The following is a 17,114-nucleotide window of genomic DNA, read 5'->3' on the forward strand; positions in this document are numbered from 1 at the left end:
CAAAAGTGATAAAATAAATGGATTATTTGGATCAGGCTTTTGTTAAATTTGAAAATGTATTTTTGATAGAACTGAAGTTGAAAAGATAAATAGAAAGAATTATTCCTGCGTATTTGAAATGATGATTAATCACTTGTTTATGTTCCTCTGAGTTATAAGACTTGCAGTAATTTTAAGATATAGTCAAAATTTAACAGAGAAGAGAGTTACATAAGGTAGAATGGGAGTGCGTGTGTCATACTGGGAATTATTATACTGCCATAATGCATTCTAATTAAAATGTGTTACATGGATCAACCATGAAACTGTATTAAATGACAGACAGGCTAAAAGGGAGTGCCCGCCTATAATACCAAATTGACAAATCAATATAATTAGAGATGAGGGAAATAATTCAGTGGAATAATGAGATAAGAAAATGCTGGGGAAGTATTTGTTACAAACGGTTAAAGATTAAAGTGATAAGATTTCTTGAATTTACTTCTGTTTTGAGTTGAATTACAGCTTGGAAGGCAGCAGAATAAAAGTGACTGTTAATCAACGGTCTGTATTCTTAAATGTTTTACTTCCATCCCAGTTTAAGATGTTAAGTCTGAATAAATGTTGGAAGCTTCCATGTGTACCTGTGTGTTTAACAACGTGATTGCGTGAATGTTTTGTTGTTGTTCGTTTTAATGTTGAGAAAGGAGTTAAACCTTGGAAGGACCATGTGCTCTTTCCTTGTCTTGAAGTTGAAATTATAAGAGTGTAGTTGAGAAGTTTAAAAAAAATAAATAATTTTGTGAAAAATAGAAAAGCAGGCACAAAAAAATGAGGTGAATATACTGTCTATGAGTCAGTTTAAAGTCTATCAAATCAATGAATCGTAGTTCCGATTATCCCAAGTTACAGCAGGAGATTAATCAATTAAAACCTCAGTTGTTAATACAAATAAAGATGTTGTCCTTGAGTATTTTTAATTTGCATTTGATGCCAACCATTGAACACCATGAATTATTGGAACTTGTGTTGCCGGTTAGTTAGCGATATGAAATTCAAGACTTGTGTGATGTTCCGATAACATGCAACAACTTACATCATTTAAATCATCTAACATTGATGATAGTTCTGATAGTGTAACTAGTTAAAACTATATACTGCCATTGGAATTGTGCCATCTATTGTTCAAGGTTTTCCAAATCTAAGAACACTGCAAAGCTCAGAACCTAGCCAGCTAGGAAGCAAACCAAATCATTTCTAATCAAGTAACTCTTGTTATTGTTATATGTATTGTGCTTGTTATTGTTCTAAAAGTGCAAGGAATTCTGATCTGGAGCTCAGTTTAAAAATGGAAACAAATTAATTTAAAAATTAAATTAAGAAGGTTTTGAGATACCCGATATAATATATATTGTGTATTGATAAAAACATAAGTCTGTGAAAAAAAAGTCTAGTTATTCCAAACATGTAACCATTCTTTGCCATAATTTGTAATAGCTTGAACAATTAATATTAACATGACAGGAAGTGAAACCGGATTACTTAAGAGAGAGAGAAAAAGAGTTGGAGACTGGCTTTGCAGCCAGACTCAGAAATCTTGCATCATTTCGGTTATCTGTGTTTTTAAAGAGCTGTGTGTGGCAGCATAAACTATTGGCATCTGTGAGACCTTATGAGACAATCTGTCTATAGAAGAATCATTTCTGCTTAAACATTGCACTTTCAAATGTGGACAAACAAATGATCAAATTAGATATAATGTAAGAATACATCATACAAAGATCGGAGTTGTATGGTATGTGATTTAAATGAGAAAAGCGATGTCTTTTGATAGAATGTCCGGCTGCAGCCAGTGCAAAGTGTTGTGTGATTCGCACTAAGCCAACTGAAGGGTCTGTTTATTTCTTCAGAATAAACTCGACTGATCTGAAGTAAATATGCCTTTCTTTAAGCATTGCTTTCGAAATAACGGTTATTTTAGAAAAAGGAGAGAGAGACCAACCAAAAACCAGCGCTGAGATTTTTTAAAAAACATCTGTTGCGAAAGCATAACTAAATTAGATATTATTATTACATACAAGCAGTCTCCAGCTACATCAACAACTTGGCCATGAGAAAGTTTGTTTACCTTACATTGTACTATCAGAGAATGCAGCTAAGTTTCTAAGTTGGACTCAGAATTCCAAGCTGCTGAGGCCAAATTAGCTTCAATTAACTTAAAGCATAGCACAATTAATTACATTGGGCAAAAATACTTTGACCTGGCGAAGGCCATACAGACATCGGGGAAAAAAACGTGGATGAAGGTATTGCCCACCATACTAAATGAGATTAAGGGTTGCTACAAACCAAACAACCGGATTAACCCCTTATGAGCTAATGACAGGACGGACGACGCAATTACCAAAAAGCATCATAACAGGTGGGACCGATGTAGGTCCACTAAAAGATAAAATCAGGAGATATGTTTTGGAACTAAGCACCCAACATAAATCGGTAAAAGACAATCAAGAAATAAGAGATGCAGAGAGAGCTTGAAATGCTCCCTGACAGTCCCAACAGTGGGATGTCCTAGTAAAAATATTACCTAACAAATCAGGGCTTGTACAAAAATGAAATGAGCCGCATGAAGTATGATATCTGTGCCTGTATGTACTCAGTTGAATATGCTGAAATTAATTGGAAAAATATGTGATATACTCCAATTGCAGATATAAAGAAACAACAACTGACCTCCAAGCAAGCTGAACGGGCGCGCGGAAACTTTGCGCGTGGGCGATATAGCCTTCGGACCATTGTATAACGGTCACGCGGGATATTAGTAAGTGATAAGATGCTTCTCATGCTGATACTCACGACCCTGGCCCTGTTAGCCATAGCGGGAGAATATAAATTGAATTATGAGGAGTTAGGGGATGAAGTACAGTGATCATCTCTGTAACGATGACTCTGTCTATTGTATGAACAACTTTGTGTATATGTCTTATCTGTATGCATCACAATCGAATCTGAGCAAGTGCTGGGTCTGTTCACACATTCCCACGCACGGAGGAAAGGGAGGAATTCCCTTATTTCCTATCCCTTTATCAGCTCCAGAAGTAATTGAATGGGTTTTAAATAAGGAATGGAACCCAGAAAGGGACAAGGAAACTGACATTTAAAACCCCATCGGGTACCACTATGCAGGGTATCAGCAACAGTGATGTTGTTTCAAGGCTCGGGGGCGGAGGGTGCTCTTTATCGACCTTTAAGAAGAATTACCAGCCCCGCTACAACAGATCAGATTCCCCACCCGACTTCATTGTGAAAAATCAACAAAGGGGAGTTATCTGCCTGACAAGAAATGGAACCATACCTGTTGGCCGTAGCTACTGTATACAGCAGGTTGATATCACTGATGACGCTGAGGCCATGATACAGGTCACAATCCGGTGCCCCATAGCCACCGTCCCGGTTAACCTCTCCTCCGCTTATATAAGCACGATGACTGCATATAATGATACCTATTTTGTCTGTGGAAACAATGCCTATCTGTGGCTTCCCTGGAATTGGACAGGATCGTGTTATTTGGCTTATGTGGTGCCTTAAATTCACCATTACACTGACTTACGGGACCACCCCGAGATACACATGCTTAGGGCTAAGTGAGCCATTAGTGAGACAGAACGATTCTTCATGATAGCCTACCCATTTTTTGGGACGGCAAAGGCAGCACAGGAACTTATACGGATGGCCTCAACCCTAGAGAAAGTTGCAAATAAGACTAAGGATGGATTCGAGGAGGTGAGCACGGCCGTCTCTGAAATGTCAGCAGAGGTCGTAGCTATTCAAACTATGGCGTTACAGAACTGATTGGAACTCGATTATGTGCTAGCCTCCCAAGGTGGAACATGTGCCATAGTTGGCTCGAAGTGCTGTACGTATATCCCCGAAGCTTCTGAGAATATAACTCACTTAGCAGATCATATTAAACAAGTAGCAAAAGCAATACAGGAAGAAGGGAACCAATAGCATGATTATAACCCTCCGGGCTGGCTGGGGCAATGGTTCGGGTCGTGGGGTTCATACCTGATGCATGGATTGATTGTATTAATTGTAATTGTAATTACTTGCTGTGTTTGTATGGCATTATTGAACGCCTGTAGCAAAACAGTAACAGCACGAATTATGACGGTCGCAAGTGTACAGGTGGAGGGGGCAGACCTCCCGACTAAGGAGCTAGGCCCATTCCCCGATAACATGTGGTTCTGAGTTGGTCCTAAATGCCATGGTTGGACCTGGCATCCGACCAAAATGGGGGAATGAAGTCGGGAATGGGTTAATGAACTTTGTCACACTTAAGCATTAAAACCCGAACTCTGTGATTTTGTTGAGAACACTGCAGAGTCCATGTTTTTGTCAGAGTTCGGTGTTTTTCATGTCTGTGCCAGAATAGAGGAACAGCTATTCTTGTTATTAAGAAATGCGATTAACCCAGCTCGAAATAAGCTAAACAGTCTCCATTTTTATGTACCTTTGTTTAACACGATGGAGTTGACATGTATGCCTTCTGTCTTTGTATAACCATAGATTTATATATATATATATATATTCATCATACGTTATTCATTTTATCCTGATATAAAGTATTATACAAACTTGTATGTATATTAGTTAACTTGTTTGTGCAAAACCTGTGATGTTGTTTCAAGGATATAAATGACGAACAATCGTGGCCTTGGAGATCAAACAAACTACGCAGAGGAAGATACTGCTAATACAACAAGAATCTCACCATGAACGATGACAGACATCTTAGAGAATTGCAATGTAATGAGGGCAGGGCCCGGGACATATATAAACTCTGTTCTTACTTGTGTTCGATGAGAAGGCTGGGGGTCCACTGTTAGGAACCTCACTTCTCCCACAATTGTGAAAATAAACACTGCATTTTGAACCACTAATAGTGTCAGAGGTTTTTACCGACAACAGCTCGAACATAAATTTGCATCGTGTAGGCGCTGTCCTCCAACAGCCTGTGAAGTCCAATTCTTTCCAGCATTGCAGAATTAAGCTGGACACTCCATGAACCCACAACTCACCAGAAGCCATATGACTGCTTTTGATGGTTTCCCAAGCACTTCATCCATCAATATTTCTTCTTTGAACAGTGGCAAATCGGTCTGTTTATTCTTCCCTGCTCTCTTTTTCTCTGGAGATTGATTCTGTTTCATCCACCTCCACCTCATCTCTCTCGAGCTTGTGGGAATTATTAAATCCATCTTCACTCTGAGTGAGGAGTTTGTGAATCAATTCGTTGTCACTGGGCAGGGTGGCTGTTCCTCTGGCTTTGGAATCTCCTTGTTCCTCCACATGAGCTTTAGGGTTGGACGAGAGGAGGTTTTTGAAATCCTGCAAAAGGATTATTTCACTTAATCCCTCAGACAAGCGGTCTGTTGTGAGAGCTCGCACCCTCCAGTGGCACAGTGTTTAGCACTGCTGCTCCACAACGCCAGGGACCTGGGTTTGATTCCCAGCTTGGGTCACTGTCTGTGTGGAGTTTACACGTTCTCCCCATGTCTGCATGGGTTTCCTCTGGGTGCTCCGGTTTCCTCCCACACTCTAGAAGACATGTTGGTTAGGTGCATTGGCCATGCTAAATTCTCCCTCAGTGTACCTGAACAGGTGCCGGAGTGTGGCGACTAGGGAATTTTCACATTAACTTCATTGCAGTGTTAATGTAAGCCAATTTGTGACATTAATAAATAAACTTTAAACAAATGCCAACTGTTTAATTCTTTCAAATTCAAGGATGGTCGCGTGGATTTTTTGCACCAATTCCTAAATCTCTGATGGTGCTTCTGGTACTAACTGATCAGCTCAATCTAGCTCTTCACTGCTGTTGATATCTTGCAGAGCATTCTGCAGGCAGTCTGGAATAAACTGTGGGCACTTCGCCAACTAGCCAACCTGCATCAGGAGAGTCCAAGTCTCTGCCACCCACTTGAACCAATCAGCCAGCTTCTCGAAGGCTGTGAAGGAGGTTTCCACAGCATCATCTTCAAACCTGGGGGTGAATCAGAAATACTTCGAGAGGTCAAAGTGTGTCTCTGAGCTCCGGGGGGTTTAAATTACCAGTGGTGCCTTTTTCTAATTCATTCGTGGGACATAGGTGTCGCTGGTTGGCCAGCATTTATTGCCCATCCCTAGTTGCCCCTGAGAAGGTGGTGGTGAGCTGCCTTCTTGAATCGCTGCAGTCCACGTGCTGTGGGTTGACCCACAATGCTGTGAGGGAGGGAATTCCAGGATTTTGACCCAGCGACTGCGAAGGAACGGTGATATATTTCCAAGTCAGGATGGCAAGTGGCTTGGAGGGGAACTTTCAGGTGGTGGTTTTCCCATGTATCTGCTGCCCTCGTCCTTCTAGATGGAAGTGGTCGTGGGTTTGGAAGGTGCTGTCTAAGGATCTTTGGTGAGTTGCTGCAGTGTATTGTGTAGATGGTACACACTGCTGCTACTGAGCGTCGGTGTTGCGGGGAGTGGGTGTTTGTGGATGTGGTGCCAATCAAGCGGTGTCTCTCCTGGATAAAGACAATTTCTCCAAAGCTGCTTCAATCTGCTTTGGTTCCCTCTCGTTTGGTGCCTGTAATTCATCCTCAAGCTTCTCCAGCGGGAAGGCTCACTCCAACTCTCTTTCCTGGAATCCCCCTTTTCCTTCCCCGCCTGGAACTCTAACTCTTGCCTCTGCTCCTCCAGCTGAATCTTGCCGAGGGTAACCTGGTCCGTGTCAGGCTTGTGTCTTCTGCCTGTTCCAGTTGAGGCCAAGTTCCTCAGCCAGTATTTCTAGTTCCTCAGTGTGTTGTGCCCATTTCCTCACAGTGAGTCCCACCGGGCTAGTTATTGCTTGAAGCTGCTCTGTTGTTGGGGCTGGTAACCTTTGCTGAGTTAAATCCTCCACTTCCACAAATGAGTTCACATTGAATCGAGCCACTCCACCCTCTAGTGGTGACAAACGCACAAAACATGCTGCTCGAGGCTTTTCATTTCAAAGAAACACTTTCAGCTGCTGCACTTTCCCTTCTTGTTCCCAGTTTATTCTTTTAACCTCAGATTTGCCTCATTTCAGTTCAATTGGTTCCAATCTTGGCTGCAGCAGCAAATTCTGATATGGACAGGAGAACAGTGGTTAGCACTGCTGCCACAGTAATAAGCCTCACAACACCAGGTTAAAGTCCAACAGGTTTATTTGGTCGCACTTTAACCTGATGTTGTGAGACTTCTTTACTGTGCTGACCCCAGTCCAATGCCGGTGTCTCCACATCATGGCCTCACAGCGCCAGGGACCCAGGTTAGATTCCCGGCTTGGGTCACTGTCTGTGCAGAGTCTGCATGTTCTCCCCGTGTCTGCGTGGGTTTCCTCCGGGTACGACTGTTTCCTCCCACAGTCTGAAAGACATGCTAGTTCGGTGCATTGACCCCAAACAGGCACCAAACTGTGGTGACTATGGGAATTTCACAGTAACTTCATTGCAGTGTTAATGTAAGCCTGACTTGTGACTAATAAATCAATAAACTTTAAACTTTATCAACAGGTACCCTCCAGTTCCCTTCCCTTCCTGCCGGGAATCAGTGTGGCTGTTTTTGGAACGGTTTCTCTGTGTGATTCTAAGCTCCCTTTAGCACCTGGTCAGTTTAAAGGAACAGCAGGAGGCTTTCATGTGTTTAAAAATAAAGATTATTTCTTCACGCACTCACTCTGAAGAAGCCTAAATGTCACATCATTCACACACTGAGTAGGGCGTTACTGGATTAAATATTTATTTCAGCTCCAAGCAGCCGAGCCTGTGATGACAGGCTGAAAATGGTGCTCCAACCTTTGGAAAAGCATGGAGTTTGGGGAAAGGCGCTCAAATGTGAATTGTTTCCAATTTCTGTGAAGCGTTTGGGTCACAGGGTGGATAAAGAATGGTTACATCCTACCGGGGGTGAAGTTCAAGATTTAAGAAGTGTTCAGGATATCTCTGAGCCCAGATCTGCTTTGGGGCTTAACCACATCTTCTAGAACAGAATGCTGCTTTCCAGAGAGTTTCTCTTATCAGCTGGGCGTGGAGATGATCTTAACCACTCACCAGTACCCTGCTACTGACATATCATACTTCCATTTTGATCTCACAGTCTCGATAGGACTCACCTGAGAAGCCATGCTTTTAGCATGTAAGTGTGACCCGCTTTCATATGTCTACACTTTGAACATATCTCTTCCTCAGTTTTACAACTCCATACCCTATTGTTCTCCACCTCACTGTGGTAAATATCTGTTTGCCTTGCTGCTAAGCTAATTCAGATATCAAAACCCTCCAGACAACTGCAATGCCCTTTTATCCAATTCTTTAAACATCATTTTATCGGAACGACCTTCATCTTTATTTCATCCAATTCTTAAATCTTTACTTTATTCAAGCTTAAGCTACAAGTTTAAAATTTTATTTAAAGTTTATTTATTAGTGTCACAAGCAGGCTTAATTTAACACTGCAACAGAGCCAGGGACCCGGGTTCCATTCCCAGCTTGAGTCACTGTATGTGTGGAGTTTGCACTTTCTTCCCATGTCGGCATGGGTTTCCTCCGAGTGCTCCGGTTTCCTCCCACATTCAGAAAGACGTGCTGGTTATGTGCATTGGCCGTGCTAAATTCTCCCTCAGTTTACCCAAACAGCCGCCAGAGTGTGGCGACTCAGGGAATTTCACAGTAACTTTGTTGCTCTGTTAATGTAAGCCTTACTTGTGACTAACAAATAAACTTTACTTTAAGTTAGTGTGAAAACCCCCTGGTCGCCACATTCCAGCACCTGTTCGGGTGCACTGAGGGCGCATTTAGCATTCCAACGCACCTAACCAGCACATCTTTTGAACTACGGGACGAACTGGAGCAGCTCAAGGCTTCCTGACACTTTACAAAGTCACGATGATTAGAGTCCAGCCTTTGCATTTTCCGTGTCTTCCTTTCAAGTGTCTCTGCTTGAAATGGGCCTTTGCACCTTTTCAAGTGCCAAATTCCATGTCCTCTCAGGGGAGGGTACAGTCCAAATTCCCCTTTTCAGAAGTTGGACACGTTACAGCATCAACAGTTTGTGATCCATGACTTTACTTGTACTTTTTTTTTAACCAGGTCTTCTTCCAACACTTCAATATGCCCTCAATCAGTTGGTGAAGCGTCGCTGGCACTCTGTCATCGTGTCCATTTTCCTGAGAACATTTAGCACAGTGAGTAGAAGAGGGACAAAACCAGACAGAAAGAGAATCCTGATCGGGGTGGAGTAAGAGAAACAAGTCTGAAGTTAAACCAGGAAGTTAAGATGAAACAACATCATCATAAGTGGCTGAGAAGACTCCCAAGAGTAGTCATGAAAATGTGTGATCCTTGCACATGTTTAGTCAAGATGTTTGATGCTGGAAATGTTACGTTTGTACACATACTTCTTGTTTTAATTTCAGAGATTCACAAAGGTTAAGAAGGTGAGAAAGAATCAAGTGAGTTTGATGAATTGGACAGTTGGGATGCGGGTAAAGTACCAATAGTTACTGCAACACAAGGGACGGCTGAATCCTGTTCAGATCCAAGTCAGAGTCAGACAGACAGACGTGTCTGGGGAGGTGGGGTTTTGGAGGGGGGGTGGGTGGGGGGCAGGGACACGAATGATGCACTGATCCAGTGAATCTTCAGCGAGGTCTACAGGGAATGGAGACTGACTCAACCCAGTGACAATGTTCTACTCACGATAAAACCTTATTTAAAACCCAAATGCTGCACCACACAAAGCTCTCAGCTGACAAGCCTGTGACAACATCTGGCCAATGTAGAAAGTAAGAAGTCTCACAACACCAGGTTAAAGTCCAACAGGTTTATTTGGCTGGACTTTAACCTGGTGTTGTGAGACTTCTTACTGTGCTTACCCCAGTCCAACGCCGGCATCTCCACATCAATGTAGAAAACCCATTGAACTGAGGAAAATATTCATGTGACTTCAGCTAAGTGAATGTGGGATGGACCATTGATCACATCCAATGCTTCAGCTGAGGAACATTGGCATTTTCAGCTGGGTTGGAGATTTGGAAGGGGCAGGGGAGGGGCACAGAGTTTCATCATGGCTGGTTAGGTGGTCTCACTAAAGTTACATGTCAGATTTTGAGTGTCGCACTGTCAGCCTCTGTAATTGATTTGATTTATTTTTATTTATTATTGTCACCTGGATTGGGATACAGTGAAAAGTATTGTTTCTTGCACGCTATACAGACAATGCATACCGTTCACAGAGTATATAGGGGCGGAGGAAAGGAGAGGGTGCTGAATATAGTGTTACAGTCAGAGCTGGGGTGTAGAGAAAGAATCATTCAAACATTAAAGGTCGATAGATCTCTGATAATAAATGAATAGAAATCTGATAAGCTCGGTCTCTCTTTGGATCTCGTAAACCTGAGGGAGCAAACAGCCCAGTTCAAAATACTATATATGTGCTTTAAGTTAAAACACCCTCAGTCCTGTTCCTCTTCACACTCCCTGAAAACCAAGTCACACTGATTCCCATTCCTCAAATTGAATTGTTGTTCATGATTCAAACAGGATGCATTGGAATTAATTTCCGACGGAAAGCACCAAGGAGGGTGATTTATTGCTTCAATGCACATTCCAGCAAAAAGCAGAACAAACAGAAGTTCCAACTGAAAATGTCTTTACAAAGAAGATGTCTTTCCTTGGATAACATCTTTATGTAACGTTGTACTTTGACAACAGTCAGCCAAGAACAGATCATTTCCTGCAACTGCAACCGTTGACATCAACCCAAACCAAGTTGTGAAAGAGTGTGGTTGGTCAACTTCTCTGAACCTTTGGGTGTGGGGGAGATAATTCCACTGCTATGAGGAAGTAAATGATTCAGTGCAGATCCTTTGACCGATTTAGAGACACTTGTGCTGAAAACTGTGGATACTGTTGCCGGGACCATGAGGTTCACCGCGTTGCTGCTCCTCACTTTGATATCAAGTAAGATTTTCCTGTTCTATATTTGGAATGACAATTCACGTTTATGTTGAATCTTCATCTGAGGAAAATGGTTCAAAGTTGTTCACAGAGGAGTGAAGAAACACAGACTCTGGGCCAAAGGAGGGCAGGTGGAAAGGGTGAACCAAAAGCTCAGTCGAAGAGATGGGTGTTGAAGAGGGGGAGAGGGAATTGGCGAGGAGGAGAGGTTTGACAACAGAGTCTCAAAATGTTGGATCTAATTGAAAACACGACCATTAATGGTGGGGCACTTGGTTTCAGAGGAATGGAGAGTCCCCTCAGGGAGGGGGATAGTGGAATATCGGAGGACATTACAGGAATGTGAACAGATTCGTATAATTTGCAAATTAACCTAGAAACCCACATGGCGCTCACTCCTGCCACCTAGAGATAGCGACAGGAATAGAATCCATCATGCCTGTCATATCTGAAGTAAAAAAAAGAGAGGAAGATGGGGAATAGGACAGCCTGGATAGTTCTTCCTGAGAGTTCTGCAGTTTCAATGATGGGCAGTAGAGTTTCTTTCTGTGCTGTGAAATACGGTGACAGAGTGGTTAGCACTGCTGCCTCACAGTGCCAGGGACTTGGGTTTGATTCACAGCTTGGGTCACTGCCTGTGCGGAGTCTGCACGTTCTCCCCGTGTCTGTGGGCTTCCTCCGGGTGCTCTGGTTTCCTCCCGCAGTTTGAAAGATGTGCTGCTTAGATGCCATTGGCCATGCTAAATTCTCCCTCAGGCACCTGAGTGTGGCGACTAGGGGATTTTCACAGTAACTTCATTGCAATGTCAATATCAGCCGACTTGTGACACGAATAAATAAACTTTACTACTTTGCCCACATGGAAATCAAATATCTCGGGATACGGATTAAACCCATTACTTCCCAACATGTTGAGCAAATATCATGTTGAAGAAATTCTTGCCTGCGCCCTCAACTATCCTCCCTGCCATCCTATCTGTTGAATAAGTTAACACACCGTCATTTCTGACCAATTAACATCGCTTCATAATATATATTATCTTTGCAATTTAGATATTGCGTTTCTGCTTCAAATACGATTAAAGAAACGCAGACAAAACTTCTGGGGTCTAAAGGAGCCACTATATTCATCGAGAATGTGGCTTCACATGACCCAGGTTTTTATCTTTGTAAAATATTTATCAGGCTGGGAAGATGAACGAGATCACAGCCCTGGTGCTGAGGTTCTATAATTGAGGCCATTACCTGATTCACTCCTGCTTGTGATAACACAAAGGAAGAAAGGACATTACTCGAAAAGCAGGATATATTGTTCCTTCTGGAAGAGTACAGGCTTGAAATCGACTGGCTTGGCCTCACCCCAGTGCTAGGCTGAGGGGCTGACCTGCAGAATGTGCTTCTCTCTCTCGGTGAGTTGGTGTCGCATTCCTGTACCCCACATCCTACTGCGAAGGCAGCTGTCCCAGAACACATCCAGTCACCAAATGCATCACAAAGATGGCCGCTGTCACGATTGGCTCAATCCTGAAGGAGCAGGCCCAAAGTTTGTATGTACTTGGAATATAGTGTTCAATTCTGGTCGCCACACTACCAGAAGGATGTGGAGGCTTTGGAGAAGGTGCAGAAAAGATTTACCAGGATGTTGCCTGGAATGGAGGGCATTAGCTCTGAGGAGAGGTTGGAGAAACTTGCTTTGTTCTCACTGGAGCGACGGAGGTTGAGGGGAGACCTGATAGAAGTCTACAAGATTATGAGAGGCATGGACAGAGTGGATAGTCAGAAGCTTTTTCCCAGGGTGGAAGAGTCAATTACTAGGGGGCACAGGTTTAAGGTGCGAGGGGCAAGGGTTAAAGGAGATGTACGAGGCAGATTTATTACACAGAGAGTAGTGGGTGCCTGCAACTCGTTGCCGGGGGAGGTAGTGGAAGCGGATACGATAGTGAGTTTTAAGGGGTGTCTTGACAAGTACATGAATAGGATGGGAATAGAGGGATCTGATCCCCGGAAGGGTGGGAGTTTTAGTTAAGTCGGGCAGCATGGTCGGTGCAGGCTTGGAGGGCCGAAGGGCCTGTTCCTGTGCTGTAATTTTCTTTGTTCTTTGTTCACAGAACACACACACACACACACGCACACACACGCGCGCACACACACACACACACACACACACACACGCGCGCACACACACACATGCACGCACACACATACACACACACACATGCACATACACACATACACGCACATACACACACATGCACATACACACACATGCACATACACACACACTCACGCACGCACACGGACACACGCACACACACACACACATACACATGCACATACACACACACGCACATAAACACACATGCATACACACACACATGCACATACACACACATGCACACACAAACACACACATGCACATACACACACCCGCGCGCACACACGCACATACACACACACGCACATACACACACCCGCACGCACACACACACATACACACGCACATACACACACACGTACACACGCACATACACACGCACATACACACACATACACACGCACATACATACGCACACACGCACATACGCACACACACACACGCGCAGATACACAGACACATACACACGCACATACACATACACAAACATGCACATACACACACACAAAAACACGCACACGCACACACACTTACACACACATGCATGCGCGCACACACACACAAGCCCATACATGCACACACTCACACAAACATATGCACACGCACACACATGCACACACTCACAGACACATGCACACACACGCGCACATATACATAAACACGTACACACACATACACGCCCGTACGCACGCAAACTCACATACACACGCACATAAATGCACTTACATACACACACACGCACATGCACGCACGCACACACACACACACACATGAACATACATGCACACACACTCACATACACATGCGCACACACAGTCATACACACCCACTCACACACACACACACATGCACACATATATACACACACATACACACACACAAACACATGCACGCACGCATGCATGGCACTCACATACACACACGCATGCACACACTCACATACACAGGCGCACACACACACACAGAAACACAACTCACACACACATGCACACATACACACACATTCACACACTCACACACACACATACACGCACACACACATGCGCGCACACACACACACAAAGACACACACACGCACACGCACGCATGCACACACACATGCACACACACTCACATACACATGCACACACACACATTCACGCAAACACACATGCACACATACATACACACACACACATATACACGCACACACACACGCATACATGCACAGCACTCATACACAAGCGCATACACACACATACATTCACATGCACACACGCACGCACACACACACGCACACTCACACAAACACATACAAACACACACACACACAAACACACACACGCGCGCACACACACACTCCTCTCACTCCCATACAGACACACACACTCTCACTCCCAAGGACACACACCCACACAATCCCTCACACAGACATAGACGCACACTCACTCATTCCCTCACACACAGACTCTCACTTACTCTCTCACTCTCTCACACGCACACACACACACACACACACTCTCTCTCACTCTCCCTCCCACAAAAACACTCTCCTTCTCTCACTCCCACACACACTCACTCACACATTTGGGGCTCTGCTCAACAGAGTCTCACCCCTGGGCCTTGTGGCCAGCTCTCCTCCCCAGGACCTCCTCATGCTTGTCCCCAGGCCCAGTTTGGAGGTGCTGGAGTTGGGTTCCGTGCACTCTGACAACAACACCCCACTGGTGGAAGGGCACGATGAGAGGTAGTTGTGGAAATCTTGGGATTTTAAAAATGAATATTAATTCTAAAAATGAGGAGTTACATTAACCCTTTACTGCTCACTTGTTACATCTCTGCTGGAGTATTGGGTACTTCAAGTATGGGGATATAAAAAGGGGTGGCACGGTGGCACAGTGGTTAGCACTGCTGCCTCACAGTGCCAGGGACCTGGGTTCAATTCCCGGCTTGGGTGACTGTCTGTGTGGAGTCTGCACGTTCTCCCCGTGTCTGCGTGGGTTTCCTCAGAGTGCTCCGGTTTCCTCCCACAGTCTGAAAGGCTTGCTGGTTAGATGCATTGGCCAGGCTAAATTCTCCCTCGGTGTACCTGAACAGGTGCCGGTGTGTGGCGACGAGGGGATTTTCACAGTAACTTCATTGCAGTGTTAATGTAAATCTACTTGTGACTAATAAATAAACTTTACTTTACAATTCTGGGCACCACACTCGAGGAAGGGGGCAAGGGCACAGAGTGGATTTACCAGGATGATGCCAGGGATGAGGGAGTTTAGTTATGTGAACAGATTGGAGAAACCGGGATAATAGTCCTTGGAACAGAGCAGATTAAAGGGAAATCTAATCAATGTATTGAAAATGAGGAAGGGTTTTAATACAGCAAGTGGAGAGAGCAATTATTTCCTCTCGCTGGTGGATTGGTCACCAGAGAACATAGATTTCAAATAGTTGGAATACAAACCAGTGGATAAATGAGGGGAAATTGTTTCATGCAGAAGATTGTTATGATGCGGAATACACCACCTGGAATGGTGATGGAATGAGATTCCAAAGGAACTTTCAGAAGGCAGTTGGACATGTGTTTGGAGGGGATTAATGTGCAGGGTTGTGGGGGAAGCTGGGCCGTGGGATTCAATTGGACAATAAATTTCCAAAGAGCTGGCACAGCCATGACAGGCCGAATGTCCTCCATCTCTGCTTTAAGATTCTTGATTCCAGTCCCACCCAGGACTTGTGTGGGTCCCCTTGAGAAGCACTGGCTAGCATTGGACCAAAAGGATTGTCTACAATTGGTTGTTGGGATATTTCCAGCTTTCTTAAAATGTTATGTTTCACCAACAGTTTTACGGACACAAACTGCCTCGATAGTGATGAAAGCTGCAGTGGGAGAAACCATCACTGTGGAATGTCCACAGGCAACACAGTACAAACACTTTGAAATCTGGTGGTGTAAGAAAACTTCAGAAACTCGTTGCAATCAGATATCGAGCATTGACGGAGACAGAGTCTGGAATGTTGATGCAAGAACATCGATCGCTAATACCCACGGTAACATTTCTGTAACCATACAACGACTTGAGGAGACAGACACAGGAACATACTGGTGTGGACCTCTATATCAAAACACTCTCCATGCTTTAGATGTTGTCATACTGAAGGTTTTCTCAGGTAAGAATATTTCAGAAGATTGATTATAGCTCTGATAATGTGATCTGGCTGCAATAACACAGGACAGCTGCTGTGTGCTGTGTGAACTCAGATTAATAAAATATTATCACAACTCCTCATGTACAAGTGGTGACCTCCCATATTCCCATTTCTATCATTTTCCATTAACCTATTTCCACATCCCTTCCATTTATACTCTTACAAACCAAAAATCATATTCCGCCCAAGCCTCTTTTATTGATACTTTTATGAAAAGTGAGTGTCGAGAACTGCACTTATAGTCCATCCCTAATTATCCTTGAACTGCCTTCTTGAATCACTGCAGCTCACGAGGTGTACGTACACCCACAGTGCTGTTAGGGAGGAAGTTCCAGGATTGAGCCAGTGACAGTGAAGGAACGGCGATATATTTCCCAGTCTCGATGGTGTGTGTTTTGGAGGGGAGCTTGTAAGTGGTGGTGTTCCCATGCACCTGCTTCCCTCCTCCTTCTAGGTGTTAGATGTTGCAGGTTTGGAAGGAGATTTAAATCATTGCTTTGTAATAGATCGAGGGCGACTCGATCTGGATTGAATCAATTAAGGCTTTATTGCCAACAATAAGAGTATACCTATATATACATATACATGTGCAACAAGGTCAGACTGAATTACAATGCAAATCTACTACTCAGATCCCTGGCTCCAACTGCAAAACGTTCCTTCATCCGTGGTTCGCACCCCCTTACCGATTGGCTCAGCTTCCCACCTTGACAATCCACAGCGCCTGACCCAATCACATGGCCCTCTAAACACTCCCCCACCCCAATTAATGGGCCACAATC

The 17,114-nt window shown here is 43.9% G+C and overlaps 1 protein-coding gene across 1 annotated transcript in view; it reads left to right on the forward strand.

The window, feature by feature from the left end:
* LOC144511801 (polymeric immunoglobulin receptor-like) overlaps positions 1–17,114 on the forward strand; it is a 103,214-nt gene that overhangs the window by 69,951 nt on the left and 16,149 nt on the right. Inside the window, exon 8 of the mRNA XM_078242137.1 lies at positions 15,967–16,293. Coding sequence (XP_078098263.1) covers positions 15,967–16,293 — 327 coding nt within the window. The remainder of the gene's footprint in view (positions 1–15,966; positions 16,294–17,114) is intronic.

The sequence above is a fragment of the Mustelus asterias genome, chromosome 25 (genome assembly GCF_964213995.1).
Source record: "Mustelus asterias chromosome 25, sMusAst1.hap1.1, whole genome shotgun sequence".
NCBI lineage: Eukaryota > Metazoa > Chordata > Chondrichthyes > Carcharhiniformes > Triakidae > Mustelus > Mustelus asterias.